Source organism: Monodelphis domestica, chromosome 2 (assembly GCF_027887165.1).
Source record: "Monodelphis domestica isolate mMonDom1 chromosome 2, mMonDom1.pri, whole genome shotgun sequence".
In the NCBI taxonomy this organism is placed as follows: domain Eukaryota; kingdom Metazoa; phylum Chordata; class Mammalia; order Didelphimorphia; family Didelphidae; genus Monodelphis; species Monodelphis domestica.
The window spans coordinates 13,338,490-13,356,331 of record NC_077228.1 but is presented as its reverse complement, the minus strand read 5'-3'; the positions used below and the strand labels follow the sequence as shown (position 1 = coordinate 13,356,331).

Genomic DNA, 17,842 nt, shown 5'->3' with positions numbered 1-17,842 from the left:
TTTGCTCCATCACTTTTTAAACTTGGGGCAGTGAACAAAGCGGAGAAATGGAGCCCTGATTGGCAGCATTCGCTGATTTGGGAGGGCATCTGCTCACCCCGGAGGACTCTGGACCACAACGATCTCGTACATCAATTCAGCAACTCCTAAATTCCTCTCTATTTGGCTTTGGGGTTCCCACATGCCCTGACCCCTTCCAGCCTTCCTTTCTTCCTCCATGAACTTTTCTATCCAGTCATATCAAGCTACTGACTGTTCCTCACCCATGATGCTCCATTTCTCATCTCTTAGACGTCACCCCCCATGCAGAAGGATTTCCTTCCTCCCCTTCCCCAGACGACACCGCGGCTTTCCCCCAAGACTCCGCTCCTGCGCCTCGTTCTGGAGGCTTTCCGTCTCCTCCCCAGGGCTGTTTGCCATCCACTTTGTATGCGTCTCGTATATAACCAGGGGAAGGTGAGCTCCTGGAGGGCAGGACGGCTCTGTTCTGGCTGTGGCTTGTCCAGAGTTAATGCTTCTGCTAACAGGAGGCTCCTGATCCCAAGTCAGGATCTATTGCTTCCATTCAAATGCTACAATGTCGCGGGATGGAATCACATCCCAAAGCTCCGATAGGAGAACGCTCCAAGCCGGCTCTTTTCTCTTAAAACTCTTCTGACCCCCGATCCGACCCTGGCACTGGCCCGGTCCAGATCCCGCTAGAACCACGAGGGCTCCTCTTTCCATTGGAACGTTTTAAAAGTGTTTTCGTCAGTCCTGTGAAGCAGGTAGTGTAAGGGTTTTTTTTACTGACATTGGAAGAAACTGAGTCCCCGAGAAGCTCCCGGCCCTAGCAGGCGGCAAACCCTGGCCAGGCTCCTCCTTAGGATTCTAAAAGCAGCTCCATGTTCTGTGGCTCCGGGATGCCACTTAGAGGCCGGTGACTTCCGACAGAGCCACTGTCTGGATGGGAGACCTTGGACAAGTCCCTTAGCCTCTGTCTCAGCCTCAGTTTCCTGGAGGAAACCTCAGGATCCCAGGACTCTGCGAGCTGAAAGGGGCTTCAGAGGCCATTTCGGCCCTGGGCTGGGGCTTCTTCATTTTACGTGGAGAACACTGAGGCCCAGGGAGGGAAAGAGGGCCCCGGCCCTAGGACAGCGGGAAAGCGTGCCTCTCCCCAGCTGGCTGGGGAGTGCTGGCTGCCGGGCTCTGGGCTGGGGCTGGGGGCGGGGCGCGCCCCGGCGGGTCCCGAGAGCCGCCAGCGGAGGGCGCCGCTGGGCCGGCCGCGGGGCTCATTGGTCAGGGCGCGCTCGGGCGCTTTGCGCCGCTGAGCGAACACTTGGAAAGTGACAAGTTGGGGCGGCTGAGAGCGAGTGCGAGCGCCAGAGGCAGCGGACGAGCCGCGGCCAGAGAGAAACGGCCCGCCGCCGTCAGCCCCAGCCCCGCGGACGCACAGCGCCGCCGGGCCCGGCCGCGAGCGCCCCAGCCCCAGCGCCTGAGCCCCGCGCCTGAGCGGCGCCGGCGCTGCCCGGGCCAAGGGTGGGGGCGGCCAAGAGGGCTGGCTCGAGAGCTCCAGGGCCAGCGGGGCCGCAGCAAAGCCCAAGGCGGGCGGCCAGGGCGGCCCAGAGCGAGCAGGACAAAGGGAGCCGGCGGGCGGGCAGCCGCCGGGCGGCCCCCGGGACTTGGGGCCGAGCCCGCGGAACCAGCCGCCGGCGCCGGCCGAAGAGCACCGGAGCAGGGATGGGCTGGGCCGGCTGCGGCCGGAGGCGCGGGGCTCTCCTGAAGCTCGTCCTGCTCGGCGCGATCCTGTTGGCCAGCCGGGGAGCTGCGCAAGGTAAGAGGCCGGGAGGTCAGGCTGGGGCCAGCGTGGGCAACCCGCTGCCTCTTCCAGGCAGTCCGCCAGAGTCACTGCCTCGGCGCTGGGGGACCCCGAACGGGGAAGCCCCTGCCGCAGACACGCTAGAAGGTGGGAGACTTGGCCGATTGGGCATGCGGGGGGAGGGGGAGGGGGAGGAGAGGAAAGCTCGTCTCTTCCCTCCCCAGCTAGCCTGCCCTCCACCCACCCCCACCCCAATTGAGAATGGCAGCTGAGCCTGGGGCCCCAGATGGGACCCCACTGAGGCTGAGGCAAGCACTGATTCGCGCCCGGAGACCCCCTGCCCGAGCCTTGGCGGGCTGGGGCTGCGAGCCGGGGTCTTCTCCTGGTGGAAATCAGCAGCTGTCATCAGCGGCAGGAAACGCTGATGGGATGGGGGGCGGGGGTGGGGGTGCCTGTGTGTGCCCGCATTTGCCTCTCCACCCCCAGCCCTTCCCTGTAAGTGAATGAAGCCAGTGAGCTGTCCCGAAAGAAATGGACTCTGGGAGAAAGCCGCGGGGGGGAAAGTAGGGTTTTGTTTGGGCCGCTTTGGCTTTGCGACTCCCCCAGAGTCCCTTAACCGAGCTCCAGGCCGGCCCCTTCCTTCCCTGGCCTCCAGAGAACAGTGTGCGGACCTGGCTGCCTGGGCGCCCCACTCCGCGTCCATCAGCCCTATCCCACCTCTGCTTACTTTTGCTCTTTTCGTCGCCGTCTTTCAACTTTTTGGCCTGAGCAGGCGCTGCTCCCCAGGGCGGGGAGGGCGTCCCCCCTAGTGTGGTGGCCTCGGGGTTAAGGGAGGGAGAGAGAGAGGCAGCCCCAGCCGTCTCCTGCATCCTGGATTTGGGTAATCTTGAAAGATAATCGCAACAGTTAGAGAAAAACTAATAAGAGGGGCCAGGCATATTACCTTCCCTGCGGGAAGCCTTCAATCCGTCCCGCTCTCTGTCTGTGCCGGGACACAATAAGAGAGAGGGAAGATTGGGGCTTCTCCCGTGGATACAACCGATTCTTTCTTTCGAGGTCGGAGGGGGAAAAGTTGATTAAAGCCCCCCGGGGTCTGGAGCTTCACTTTTAACTTGCATTCAATATAGGGAAGCCCTTCCCCCTCCTTCCCCCTTCCTCTAGTCAGTCTCTCTCAGTCTCTCAGTCTGTCTCTCTCTCTCTCTCTCTCTCTCTCTCTCTCTCTCTCTCTCTCTCTGTCTCTCTCTCTGTGTCTGTGTCTCTGTCTGTGTCTCTGTCTCTGTCTCTCTCTCTCTCTGTCTCTCTCTCTGTGTCTCTGTCTGTCTCTGTCTCTCTCTCTCTCTCCTTCCTTCCTTCCCTCTTTCCTCCTTCCTTCTCTCCCTTCCTTCTCTCCCTTCCTTCCTTCCTTCCTTCCTTCCTTCCTTCCTTCCTTCCTTCCTTCCTTCCTTCCTTCCTTCCTTCCTTCCTTCCTTCCTTCCTTCCTTCCTTCCTTCCTTCCTTCCTTCCTTCCTTCCTTCCTTCCTTCCCTCTCTGACCATCTCTCTGTCTCTCCCTCCATCTCCTTCCTTCTTTCTTTCCCTCCTGCCCTGCCCTCCCTCTCTCCCTCCTCAGTGGGAAGGTCCTTTATCATGCATCTTTCATTTCTCCCTGGATAGTGAGTGCTGGGCTTTGGAAAAGAAAGGGCTGGAGTCCCCCAGCAAGCCTAGGTAGACCCATGAAATTGGGGGAAAGAATGCTAATCCGGAGTAAGAGAGTGTCTTGCTGTGCCTGGGGGCTCCTCTTTCGGGGACTTCTCAGAAACAGGCCTTTCCCCCTCCCTCCCGGAGGCTGGATGCCCCTGGAAGGGCCCAGCTTGTCTGTCAGGGGAGGTTTCAGTTTTTAGGGGTCATGCTGGGAAGCTCCCCTCGCTCTGGTCCTTCCCGGGCCTGGTGCCTGGGGCTGGTTTCGGGGAGAATGGGATTGTGGGGATTTTTAAAAAAGTATCATTCATCATGTATCGATTATGGACACAACAGGACTTAGGGATGTGTATGGGAATCGGGACGTGGGTTCAAATCCTGTCTGTCCGTCTGTGTGGTGGCACCATTCACCTCACTCCCTGAGCCTCTGTCTCCTCCTGAGACGGAAGGGATCTGTCTCCAACAGGATCAGATTGCTGGAGCCAGAAGGGGCCTTTGAAGCCAACTAGTCTAACCTTGGCATTTTACAGATGAGGAAACTGAGGCTCAGGAAGTCGTGGCCAGATCACAGAGGCTATTGAATGCCAGGCGAGATTTGAACCTCCCTCCCAGGATCCCAAATGGAGGTGCTCCACTGTGCCGCACTGCCTGGATTCTTCTTGCTTTGCGTTCTTTGGTTGTTTCAAGTGAAAATAGGGCTGGGCAGGGGAGTGGGATGGACAGTGTGGGGGTCCCTTCCTCGCTGGTGCAGAGGCTTGGAAGGGGCGCCCTGCCTCCCCCTTCCTCCATCAGCCAGCCCTTCCCCAGAAGCCTTTGTTTTGACGTGAGCGTTCCTTGCTCTGAGCGGGTCACTTGGGAAATCAGCTGAAGGCCCTGCTGCTCCCTGCCCGCCCCTAGCTGAGCTCTCAGAATTTCTGGGATCCCCACTGGCTCTCATTGTTTTTAAAATGGTGTCATAGGAGGCGTCCTGGTTTTCATTTCACTTTCCTGCCCCCTGGTTGGAGCCTTTCGCAGTACCTGCTGCCCTGGCTGAGATTTGTGTATTTGCAGGCCCATTCCTGCCCCTGGGGGCCTTCCCCCATGTCCCCCCAGCCTTCTTCCGGCTCAGTGGCTGGCTGGTCTACCTCCCCACAGGACGAGCCCCCTGAGGGGCTGCCCAGGATTTCTCCCCAGTGCAGGAATTCCCCACAGGGCAGGGAGAGAGCTCAGAGGTGCCAGCCGGCCAGACATGGCTAGCCTGGTCCGGATTTCCTTCCCCTGAGACTAGCCAGGCCAAAGCTGCTGCCATGGCCGGCTGGCACCCTGGAGAAGGGCCCTGGGATCCCGGGCTCCTGGGAGCTCTGCTCCCCCCTTCGGCCGGGGTTCTGCCATCTGGGGAGTCTCTGGGGGCTCTGTAGCTGCGTGGTGGCAGGAGACTGTCCCGTGTGGGTCTGAGTTGGCTTTGGGGGGAAAGGTGAAGGGGCGGGGCTGAAGGGGGTGCCCAGACCCCCAGAAAGAGGCAAACTCGGCCTCATGGGTCAATGGCTGCCATCCTTGAGTTAAAAACATGGGCTTGGCTTCTGCTGAAATCGAAGGAAACTCGCAATCATGAGTCTGTGTGCGCCGGCTGGTACCCAGCATATTGTGTCCACAAACACTTGCCTCAGTCTCTCCCTGCGTCTACGTTCTGGAAAGCAGATTCCTTCTTTGTTCACCTTCTCTCTTAGATTCAATGGTTCCAAGGCAGAGGAGCGGCCAGGGCTAGGCAGTGGGGGTGAAGTGACTTGCCCAGGGTCACACATCCAGGAAGGGTGTGAGGCCAGATTGGAACCCAGATCTTGGTGATTCCAGGCCTGCCCCTGGATCAAAGATTCTTAACCTTCTTTTGTCTCCTCCACTCAAATGGTAATGTCCCTTCTCTGGCTTCTTGGTTTGGAGTCCCGCCTCACCTTTCTGAGGTGGAGAGCTGCTGGGGAGACCCCTGCTCAGATGGGGCCCTTTAAATCCATTCAACACTATTCACAGGGTGACAAAGGAAACCTGCAGCCCCCCAAGAGGAGCCCCCAAATTCAAAATCAGACCGAGGGGTTCACAGGCTAAGAACGCCCATTTTGGGGAGCACAGGATGGGCACATGGGAGAAGGGAGAAGGGAGGGGAGGGATACAGAGGGACACTTAGGTGATGTAAAGCCCCCTCCCCAAATCAGTGACATTTATTGGAAAAAATAAGGGGTCAAGCCTGGGCCTCTGATTTCCCTGGTAGAAGTCATTTCCTCTACCAGAAGGCTGAGAGGTTGAATCATTTGTCCAAAGCCTTGAACTCGGGTAGAACTTGTCAGAGGCAGGATTTGGCGGTGGAACTTGAACTCTAGTCTTTCTACCACTCACCCTGCTGCCTTCCTGATACTTAGCAATTATTTGAAAAATACCCCAAACAGGGGGCAGCTAGGTGAACTGAGAGCCAGGCTTGGAGTGAGGGCTCAAATCTGGCCTCAGACACATCTTAGCTGTGTGACCCTGGACAAGTCACTTTACCCCCATTGTACTAAAACAGAAGGTAGAAGTTGAAAGAAAGAAAAAGGCACAAAATGAACACAAAGAGGTTCTTGGGACAGACAGAGGGAGGGAGGGAGGAGGGAAGCATTTGTTGCTCTTGGTCTCAGGAAAAGATGGTTTCTGAGCTGAACCAAGGACACGAGGCATTTTAGAGATGGCGGGGGCAGGACAGACATTCTAGACAACGTGAGGAAGGTCCAGAAGGCCAAGTGGTTGGACCCGCCGTACAATGACTCGCTCAGAGGCACACAGCAAGTCTGTGGGAGACAGAGGCAGGATGGGGAGTCCCCAGACCCTCCTGATTCCCCAGCAGCCTCCACACACTCTCTTTAATGCATGGAATCCTTCAGCACAGGAGGATTCTCCAGAGGAAGGTGAAAGGGGCACGGAGTAGCCTTGGGCATCAGAGTTCAGGGTAGCCCCTTTCTTTCTTCCTCAGTTTCCCTTGGTTTTAACTGCAGATTCATTTTCTACTTGTCCTCTCTCAGGTGGATCCTTATCTTGAGTTGGTGGCTGGGTGCATGAGTGAGTAAAGGGGGTGAAGCTCACCCGTGCTGCATCCTTATTTCTAAGTCAAAGATTCATAGATGGAGAATTGTGGGGAATGTGTGTGTGTCTGTCCCCTTGGAGCTCATTTAGTCTCTCCTCCCCATTTTATAGATGAGAAAACTAAGGACTAGAGGAGTGACTCGGGATTTGAACCCAAACCCTCTAAGGCCACATTCAAATCCCTTTCCCAAACCTGATCAGATGGAGAAGAGAGCCTCAAGTGACTAGAAGTGCCCAAAGCACCTTTAGACCTGAGAGACCCTGTATCCTTCGGGCCAGAGAAAGGGGGTTTCCTTCCATGACCTCCCCTTAATGCTGTGCTGCAGGAGGCACAGCTGGACTCAGCTCAGTTCCACACCCCACCCCACCCCAACACATGCATTCCTTGAGCCAGCCCTTGGGAGTTGCTGTCCAACAATCCCCCCCAAAGGGAGCCCCTCCTGTTTGCTGGAGGAGTTGGCATTGGTTTGGGATGGACCTGCTTTGGAAATGGTCCTGCTACTCTTCCCATGTCAGATCCATGTGGGCTTTGAGCCATGATCCAAGGTGGAAGACAGAAGGGTGTGGCAGTCTCAAGACCTGGGTTCAAATGCTGCTTCTCACCCTTACTAGCTCTGTGACCACAGGAAAATTGCTCACCCTCCTTAGTGTCAGCTTCCTTTTGTCCAATTCGCAGAGTAACGGCGTCTATTTCATTGGGTAGTTTTGAAGATCAAGTGAAATAATTCACATAGAAATAGCTCATGTGAAGAGCAAACTGCCCCATCAATGCCCCTTCCTGGGGAATTAGGAGATCCTGGCATCTCGGGGTAGGAGCCGGAAGAGACCTCTACTCCAGCCCCCTCGTCAGTTGTATTTTTCAGTGAACAAACATGGATTTTCTTTCCTCTTCTCTCCCATCTCCTCTCATAGTTGGAAGATGGAAAAAGCCAAATCTTTGGAGCAAATGTGCATAGTCTAGGAGGAGGAATTCCCACATTGGCCCTGAGGTGATTGCTTCTCTGTTGGGAGGCAGGTCTCCTGCAATCATCAATCTCCTCATTGTTTTTCCCCCTTACTTTTTGTTTGGAATCAATACTGAGTATTGGATCCAAGACAGGAGAATAGTCAGTGTCTGAGGCCAGATTTGAACACAGGCCTGGCTCTCAAACCACTGAGGTACCCAGCTGTCTTCATACCTCCTCCTTTTTTATGGACGAGTACACAGAAGCCCAGAGAGATTATATCTGATCATTGATAGGGTCATTGACAGAGGCTGGATTTGAACTTGGGTCTTTGGGCACCAGATCCAGCATGATTTCCATTCTGTGTTATTTTGTTCTCTTCTTGCTGTTCAATCTAGATAGATGATTACTTGGTTTGGGTCTATGGTTGGCTACAACTAGCACTGTGCTTTACATACAGTCAATACACATTTATTAAGTGCCTACCTTGTCTCAGGCATCACAGGATACAAAGGAGGAAATGAAGAAATACTTGCTGATACAGCGTTCCCTACAAACGCTGAGACTAAAGCTCTTGACTAAAGCTTTTCTGGAGCTGTGACTTGAGATCCTAGGTAGAGGGGGCAGTTGGGTGGCTCCATAGATGGAGAGTCAGGCCCAGAGATGGGAGGTCCTGGGTTCCAATCTAGTCTCAAACACTTCCTAGCTATGTGACCCTAGGCAAGTCACTTGACTCCCATTTTGCCTAGCCCTTACGGCTCTTCTGCCTTGGAGCCAACATGCAGTATTGCTTCTAAGACAGAGGGCAGGGGTATACAAAAAAGATACTGTGCAGAGAAGGGAATCATCTTCTGAGCCTCTGATTCCGGGCCGTGAGTTGAAGAAGAAGAAGAAAAAAAAAGTTAACTAAATGCAGCTGCTTGTGAGAGCTGGACTCGCATGCCAGGAATATCTAAAAAGCTAACGAATACAAAATAAAAATAAACAGCAGTAAAAAGACTCTCTCTTTGTTCCAGTAAGCCTAGTTGGGGTCTCCGGCTTGTTTGGGAATGGGGGCACCCATTTCTTTTCATAAAAACACAGGGAAATGTGTGCAGATGCTCCGGCCTTGGGATGCTTCTACCACCTGATCTCCTGCCCCAGCACCCCTGCCCGGAAGGCTTGGCCCCAAAGGCACAGACCTCGCCCCCATGGGGCCTACGGAGAAGGCAGGCAGATCATTTTGTGTACAGCCAGGCAATGGAAGGATGTGCATGATGAGAAGGGGTCACTCCTTGTTAAGCCATTGTGCCCCACTCTTCATGACCCCATTTGGGTTTTCTTGGCAGAGGACCTAGAGGGGTTGGCCATTTCCTTCTCTTCCTTGTTTTACAGCTGAGGAAACTGAGGCAAACAGGGGGAAGTGACTTGCCTAGGGTCTCACAGTTAACATGGATGAGAGGCCAGATTTGAACTCGGGGAGATAGATGAAGCTTCCTGACTTCAGACCAGCACTCTCTTCACTGTGCCATCTGGCTGCCCCTTCATAGTCACCATTAAGCCTACCAGTGGGGTTCTCCAGAGTTTCGAGGTGAGAATCGATGACCTTATAATGGTTGGCTCACTGGCTCGCCCACCTGCTTGTTTCTTTTCTGCTTCCCAGAATAATGGAGCAGAAGAAGCAGAAGAGAATGTTGGGGCTGGAGGGGATGATGGAATACAGATGATTAGAGCAGAGAACTCGGAAGAGCAGGGAGGGATGCCAGAGCATCAGAGCAGAGAACATGGACTGCTGGGAGGGAAGAGACAGGCCTGAGGTTTGTGCTGGGCTAGCCTGGGAAGGACGCTGACTTTGGGGTGTCTGGGAGGGACAATGAGAGCCATGGCGTGAGGCCTGGGTGGCCCTGCGGACAAGCGCCCTCCTCTTCCGGCTTTCTGCTTCCGCGTGGATGCAGGGCAGCCATGCGGGGGACGAGGATGGGAGATTCCCTGGCCGGCTCTGCAGAGGCCTCAGACAAAGGCTTTTTCAGCACTTCAGGCTTCTGGGTGAAGGGCGACCCCTCTTCCCCCCCTTGGTAGTGTCCTAGCATCCTCCCTGGGGATTGCTCCATCGCAGGGACCTCTTTGAAACCGGACCGGCGTCGTCCTGGGGTCCAAATGATCTCGCTGAGCAGAGCTTGAGAGGGAGGGCGACGTGTGGAGGAGAGAATCCGACGTGCCCGGTGAGCCATTTAGAAATCCGGAGGAGGAGAAACAAGGCCAAGAACCCCGCCACCCCTTGGGTCAGCCTGGGGGTGGGACGGCTATCAGGACAAGCTTGGACCGTGCAGCTGGGTCAAGGGAAGAACCAGTTCTGTTGGGTTTGGGAAAGGACGTAAAATGGAAGCTTGTTCATTGGGGGTGCAGAAGCGGGCAGAAGCCTTCGCCAGATGTCCTTTGGGTCTGTGTTAGAGGGCAGAGTTTTCTAGAGAGGAAGCAGGGACCACAGACTTAGAGCTGAGAGGGACCCCCTGGCCCACCTTTTTCATTTTACAGAGAAGGAAACTGAGGCACAAAGAGAAATGCCTTGCCCAAGGTTTCCCAGGCAGCAGGTGGCAGAGCTCAAATGTTAGAGATTTCTGCGTGTATAGGTTGGACAAGATGGCGGCCCAGGTCTTTTCTCCCCTTCAAGCCTGGGGATGCTTTGCCTCCACGTGGACCTCTCTTGGCTTTGTTGGGAGAAGTCACTTCACTTGATTGTGTTCCAAATGCCTCCCACCTTGGAGGTGGGAGGGGGCTTTGGAGGCATCTCCTGCCTGGAAATCCAGGCTCAGCGAAGACGAGCTGGAAGCTGGGGCTTCTTCGACAGGCTTTTAATGGGTTCTCAAACCTTTTTATTTTCAACACATTGATAACCATGTTGCAGTTGATCCATGGAGACACCTCATTTCCTTGCCCCAGACAGAGAGCCCCTCGGCACTGGGAAGGATGCAGCCAGTCTGCTTCCCTGCCCTCAGGGTGCTGCCTAATTTCCACTTCCTCCTTCTGGCCCCGTCTGTCCCTCTGTCGGGCTCCTGGGTCCTTAGAATGGACACGGGCCAGTCCTGCGCCCCAACTTTCCCGGGGCAGACGGCCACCCTGCTTCCTTCCCACAGGGGCCCTCTGCCATGCTTTGCCAACCAAAGCGCCACAAAGGCCAGGTCGCTGCCTTCCCAGAGTCCGTCCAGTTGGGAAGAGAAAACAGACATTCAGGAAATAGAATGAAGGAGCCGGGCAGAGGGAGCCCGGGCAGGAGAGCCGCCTTCAGGCGGTCCCAGAGGACAAAACCAGGAAGAAGAGGGGGCCAGAAAGGATGCCCAAACAGGGCCAGGGGCCGAGCTGGGCTGCTTCTTGAGCGTGTCGCTTCCCCAATGAAGGTCTTCACCCAGAGCCCACTTGTTGAGTGGAAGAGTGGGAAGCCCTTTGGTGTATGAGCTGGGCAAGACCTGGACCTTGAGATCCCTTCAACTCCCCGATTCTGTGGATCCTGGGAATGATGGAAGCCCAACTCAGGGCTAAACAATGGGACTGGGGGCATTTCTGGGCTGGGGGAGAGCACGGTAGGCTGGAGTAGCGAATGCTTCTTTAAAGTGGCGGAAATCCAGCTGTATCTTGACTCAGAGGTGGCAGATAGGTCAGGAGGGGACAGGAAGGGACAGAGAGGGAGAGGGGGAGAGAGAGATAGAGAGAAAAGGGGGAGAGAGACAGAGAGAGAGAGAGACAGAGACAGGCAGAGACAGAGAGAAAAGGGGGAGAGAGAGAGAGAGAGAGAGAGAGAGAGAGAGAGAGAGAGAGAGAGAGAGAGAGAGAGAGAGAGAGAGAGAGAGACAGACGGGGGGGGAGAAGAGACAAGAGACAGAGACAGAGAGAGACACACACACAGAGAGAAATTGAGAGAGAGGAGAGAAAGAAATTGAGAGAGAGCACAAGAGAGAGACACACACAGAGAAATAGGGCGAGAGACACAGAGTCAGGGAGACAGAAAGGCAGGGAGAGATTCAGGCAGGCCCATGCCAAGCCCCCCAGGTTCACCCCTCTGGCTCCCAGGATGCTCTTGGGCTCAGCAGATGAAAGCAGCTTTCCTGGGGTCCTCCAGGCCAGTGGGCAGTGGGGAATGTGAAGTCGTTGGGACGGTGAGCTGGCAGCCCCCAGCGCTCCCCCAATCCTTCCTGCTTGCTTTACAGTTGAGGACATTTGAAAAAGGTGCCTGTGCTGGGCTAAGCCTCCTGCTGGGATCCTGCCTGCCTCCCAGTTCGTGCTGAGCCTCAAGCAGAGCCAGAGCTGGACGCGGAGGATAATCCCACCACATGAGAGTCAGTTGGAGGCAGCAGTCCTGGGGCTGGAGAAGAGAAGCCCGGGGAGGGGGGCAGGGAAAGGCCCCCAAAGATCTGAGGTGTTGTCAGACCGAGAAGGGGGTGAGATCCCTTCCGTTTGGCTCCAAGGCACGCCTGGCAGAAGAAAAGAGGCAGCTCTAGGCTTGCCACCCCAAGGAAGGGCGCCCATTGGGAGGGCTCTGCAGAAGGCTTCTGGGCTGGGGAGCCCCCGGGGCCACATCACCTCCCGGGTCTGGGATTCCTTTGAAAAATGACCTGATTGTCTCCAGGCCAGCTGGACAGGGAGCAGCAGGGCTAGAATGGCTCGGACACACAGAATGTGGCTTAGGGGCTGGGGCGCCCGTACAGCTAACAGATCCCAAGGGTGATGGGGGGAGAATTTCCTGGATCCTCCTTTGGCCTATCAGGAAAATGTCTACCTGCTGCCCCTGGGAGAGCCGGCAAGGTGACCTCCTGGCCTGTGGGGGTGGAGGCTGGCTATTGCTCCCAACCTGGCTTGTCTACACCTGCCCGTGACCTTAGGGTTTTTGTTTGAACCCAGAGGGTGAGCATCGTGGCAGCTACTACTGAGTAAGTCTTGACTTCTCCTCAATCCGTCCCTAGAAGAGGCTGTAAAGCCGGGCAGTCGCCTGGCGAGTCTGAAAGATGCAGCTCCCCCATTCATCCAGACGCGTTCTGTCTTCTAGCTGTGGCTGCTGATCCAAGATGGCGCCCTTTGAGGGGCTGCCTCTCACCCTTGCAGCCTGGTGAGCTCTGGGTCAGCCCCGCCTTCACACCTTGCTGCTGATTTTAGGAATTTCTATCCCTTTTCCCTGGCAATAAACTCGAAAGATCTATCTTTAAACATCTCTGATCTTTGATCCTCAGAGTTCCACAGACGCCATGAAACCCAAACTGGCTTCATCTTCCTTCCTGAATGCTGAGTAAATGAAGTAGAGCTCGCTGTAAAGGTTGTGTTGAGTGGATTAAAAAAAAAGAACTTAACTGAGTGCAAGATAGTGAGAGATAGTGTGGTAGAGTGGAGAAAGGGCAGGGACCTGGGTTCGAATCTCTTCTCTGCTGTTTAATGCTTGGGAGTCTTTGGGGACGACAAGCCATTTCTCAAGGTCTCTGGTTCTATATGTGTAAAATGAGGGGGCTGGACCCAGATGAGGCTCCTCCAGCTTGATCCTTTGAATGAAAAGATGCCCTTGACTCCATCCCATCTTTTCCTCTCTTGAGGAAATGAGTCCCTTCTCTTGACAGGATGGGCAGACTTAATTGATGGCTCCTCTTTTTCCCCCAAGAGAGCTCATTCGTGCCCCTGGTCCTTCCCCCTCCAACACACCTGTGCCCTCGGCGATGTCCCCTGACTCATCTTGTCATCGGGCCCCTAGTTTTTGCTTTATGATTTTCTGTGTCGTTGGCCTGTTTTTCACGACTGCTTCCTCTCCGTCGTCTTGGCAATCAAAGGAAGTGAAGAGAGACATTTGTTAAAGGTCCTGTTGCCAGATTTCTTAGACACATAAGGGCATTTTTGCCCTTCTTGCATTGTTGCCCTTGCCCTGTTGACTTCTTATTTCTGTCAGACTCTCAGTTTTTGGAAATAACATTAGCAGTGGAGTCAGAGGACCTGGTTTCGAAACCTGCTCTCTGCTCTTTGTTCCCTGTGTGATCTCGGATGAGTCTGTTGTTTTCTGTCGTGTCTGACTCTGTGACTCTATTTGGAGTTTTCTTGGCAAAGGTAACCAGAGAGGTTTTCCGTTTCCTTCTCCAGCTCATTTTTACAGAAAAGGAAACTGAGTGAAAATAGGGTTAAATGACTTGCTCAGGGTCGCTCAGTGAGGAGATATGTAAGGCTGGATTTGATTCCAGGTCTTCCTGAGTTGAGGTGAGGCACTCTAGCCACTGCATTGGCTAGCTGCCTCATGACTGAGTCTGTCCTTTCATTCTACATGAAGGGATTAGATTAGAGCATCCCTTCTAGTTCTAAGTCTGGGGAACACTATGGGGCTATTGAAGTGTTCATTATTTATTGAGTAAAACTAGGAATAGTGGCTAGAAGTGGGGGAGACTCAGATAGCTAGACTTTGTTCAAGGAAAAAATTCCCAGAATTAGATTTCCCCAAGTGGGAGTTGGTGGCTTCCCCTCTTCGGAGGTCTTCAGGCAAAGGCTGGAGGATCTCTTATGGGGAACACCATGGGGGGGGGGAGGGAGAAGCTCAGTGAGGACCAGGAACTCCGATGGAGAACAAATGAGATCTTCTCTCGCCAATGAAACTCACCAGCTCTTCCCAATCAGGACCCAGAGAAGGTCAACAGCCTGGTGGCCACAGGGTGTTCTTGCCTGGGGATAGTCTGGACCAGAGAGCCTCAGTGAGGACCCTTAGAGGTTTTTAACTTTGTGATGATGCCCTACTCTGTGAATGCTGACTGGGCACTGGTTTGGGCCAGGGTCTTCCCCTCTGCTGAAGGGTTCTTAAAGGAGACCCAAAGTCCAACCCTCTGATCTGCAAAGCTGGGAAACATCAAATCCACTCACCAGGCAAGCTGGATGATTGTGGGTCAGTGGAAGGAGCTCTAGTTGAGGGCAGAGGAGGCAAGTTCTAATCCTGACTGTTGTTTACCATCTCTGTAACCCTGGGGAAGTCACCCACTTCTGGGCTTCACATACCTCCTCAGTAAAATGGGGTGTCTGCATGTGATCAAATCCAGGGCATTGTCTTGCCTGGCTTATTTGTTCTAGTGTATGGCACTTCATGAATGTTTTTTCTGTTCATCCATCCATCCCTCCCTCTCTCCATCCCTCCATCCATCCATGCATCCATCCATGCATCCATTCCTCTCTCCCTCCCTCCATCCATCCATCTATCCATCCATGCATCCATGCATCCATGCATCCATCCATGCATCCATCCATCCCTCCCTCCCTCCATCCCTCCCTCCATCCATCTATCCATCCATACCTCCATTCCTCTCTCCCTCCCTCCCTCCATCCATCTATCCATCCATGCATCCATGCATCCATCCATGCATCCATCCATCCCTCCCTCCCTCCATCCCTCCCTCCATCCATCTATCCATCCATACCTCCATTCCTCTCTCCCTCCCTCCCTCCATCCATCTATCCATCCATGCATCCATGCATCCATGCATCCATCCATGCATCCATCCATCCCTCCCTCCCTCCATCCCTCCCTCCATCCATCTATCCATCCATACCTCCATTCCTCTCTCCCTCCCTCCCTCCATCCATGCATCCATCCATCCATCCCTCCCTCCCTCCATTCATCCATTGTTTCTTCCAGGTCTAAATCTATGATTCTGCAATCAGGCCAGGGGCTAGCAGTTTGTACATGCCAGCAAGGAGAAATGGTACCATCTAGACTATTTCCAAGCTAGGAAGGCTGGGATAACGCCTGCAAATGGAGGTGGGGACATCTTTTAAATGGGTAACAAATGGAATGTCTCAATTCCAGTAGTCCTTTATTATTTATTTATTTTACTTTTGGGTGCAGCTTGTTAGGGGGGGCACTGGCTCCCTGCCCCCATCTAGAGAGGGAGGGAGGGGATGAGCTCTGAGGTTGGAAACAGTTTCTTCTACTTGACAATGATGACCTGACTTGTAGTAGGGCAGGGGAGGCACAGCTGAAGATCTTTTACTCTGCTCAGGCCATCCCTCTCTCCTTCTTCCTCTCCCTTCCCCCCATTCTCTCTTTAAGAATTTGGTTTGAAAGAGGCCTCATTACCCAGAAAATCCCCCAGGGAGGGACTCTCCTGGTCCTCCCTTGCCTTTTTCCCCTTCCCCCCAGCTCTGTCTCCTCCTCCCATCCTTCTCCCTTCTCTCTCCTTTCCCCTTGCTCTTTTCCCTTCCCCCTCTGCTCTCCCCTTTCCCCCAACTCTTTCCCCTCCCTCCCCTCCCCCTTTGATCTCTCTGCTCTTCCCTCCTCCCTTCCCCCCTGCTCTCTCCCTGTCCCCCTTGCTCTCTTCTCTTTTCCCTTCCATTTCCTTCTCCTCTTTTTTTCTGGCACTTTTTCATTCAAATGTAGTGCCTAGAACTCAGTTCAGTACACAATGGCTTAACTGGGCAGAGTACAGCCAGACAGCTGCTTCCTCTCATCTAGAAATATGACATTTCTTAATAAATGCAGCCAAACATTTGGGGTTTTTTTGGCTGAAATTTTTTCTCTGGACTTTCAGTGGGCTTGTGGTCTATTAAAACCTCCAGATCTTTTTTGTAGAAATTGGTGACTAGCCACACCTTCCCCATTTTTGCTGTTGTAATGTTGATGGTTGTGCCTTGTGTGAACCTGGTTGTTGGAAAGGTGAAATGCTGTTCATGACCCTTTCCTCATTTTCATCTTGTTCTTCTGGGACCCTGAGTCTGTCGCCCAGTCTATTCCCTTGGACTCACCGCCTCCTTGCTACCTTCAGAGTTAGCCTTTATTCAAGCCATTGGCAGAAGTGTCTCTCCCTTCCCTCCCTCCCTCCCTCCCTCCCTCTCTCTCTCTCTCTCTCTCTCTCTCTCTCTCTCTCTCTCTCTCTCTCTCTCTCTCTCTCTCTCTCTCTCTCTTTCTTTCGGCTTGGATTTTTCTCTTTTAAATACACACGAGGGATTTCCAGGGCTAACCCAGGATCAGTGGCTCTAGACGGCCTCTGCCACATTGGGGGTCCCTGTTTGGGACTGGAAGGGGCCTCAGTGAGTGTTCAGTCCCATTCCTTCATTTTATAGCCAAGAAAAGGAAGCCTGAGGAACTTGCCTGAGACCATAGGTTGAATGGGTCAAAGGCACATGCCCTACTCTTTCCTTTTACTGAAGGAGACCTGAGTTTGAATTCTTCCTCTGGCTAGTACTAACTGTGTGGCCTTGGACAAGTCATTGGACCTCAGAATCCTTGTCTGGATACCAGATATCCTAATCACTGGGAAGCCTTCCTCCTACAGTCATTGTCAGCTCCAGATGTGGGAGATGTTGCTCTTTTGTTCCTTGGTTCTCTTCAGGGAAGGGAAGTTCATCTTGGCACAAACCAAATTACAGCAGTGTGGACTGAACTGGGCACACAGAATTAGGAAGACCTGAGCTCAAATCACGCTTTAGACACTCGCTGTGTGACCCTGGGTAGGTCCCTTTTCCTCTGGCTGCTTTAGGCTCCTACTTTGTAAAACCTTCCCTAGTTGTTGAGAGGCTGAGATCCCATTGGTAGAGCTTTCTGCCAACCCGAAAGCAGGAACCAGATGCTCTTATTTATGTGGAGTCAATCTGTAGACTTCGTGGCACTTCCAAATAGAAGGATCCTGTCTAGATGTCTTCTCTGCCATCCCAGACTCCTCTGCGCCACAGTTAATTCGTCTCTTGCTCCTGGGCCAACCTTTCTCCTAGGATTGGGGCTCTGAGTGCAGGCTGGCCCTTTTCCCAAACTGGATGGGGAAGGGGCTGCTCATCCCTCGATTCTTTCAAGCAAGCCCTGGCAGGAGGGAGCAAATGCAGGACTCAAGGAATTTAAAAAGAAATGGTCATTTTTTACAAATAATTGGGAAATCTTTAATAAAAGAAATAAAATCTATAGTAAAAGAAATAAAATGAATCCTCAGTCTCCCCCAGAAGTGGAGAGGGCCTGAGATGATTAGTTTTATCTCTGAAAAGGGACCTAAGAACAGCTACCACCTTGGTGTCAGGGAAGAAGTCTGAATTTGGAGTCAAAGGTTCGAATCCTGATTCTTTTACTTAGTTGCTGTAAGACTGGGGGAAAGTCAGTTAACTCTCTGGGACCCCTAGGCTGCTCATCTGTGAGAGACCATTGAAGGAGATTTCGTTCCATCTCAAGATCTAGGATTCTGGGTTCTCTTGGTTCCTCTTCCCCGGGGGCTGTGACTTCTTCCCTCAAGCAGGCTTAGCCACTTTTTCAGAAAGTATGATGGGCCTGGAGTCAGAGGATGTGGATTCAAATCCTGCCTCACATGCCTCATCCATATTTTTTTTTGCATGAGTTTTCTCATCCATAAAATGAGGGGTTGGGCTAGATGGCTTCC

The 17,842-nt window shown here is 53.6% G+C and overlaps 1 protein-coding gene across 1 annotated transcript in view; it reads left to right on the top strand.

The window, feature by feature from the left end:
- Positions 1–1,287: 1,287 nt before the first annotated feature.
- The window catches only part of ROR1 (receptor tyrosine kinase like orphan receptor 1), a 343,618-nt gene continuing 327,063 nt past the window's right edge, over positions 1,288–17,842 (top strand). Inside the window, 1 exon segment of the mRNA XM_007480467.3 lies at positions 1,288–1,813. Within this exon segment, the coding sequence (XP_007480529.2) occupies positions 1,720–1,813 (94 nt within the window). The 5' untranslated portion in view covers positions 1,288–1,719.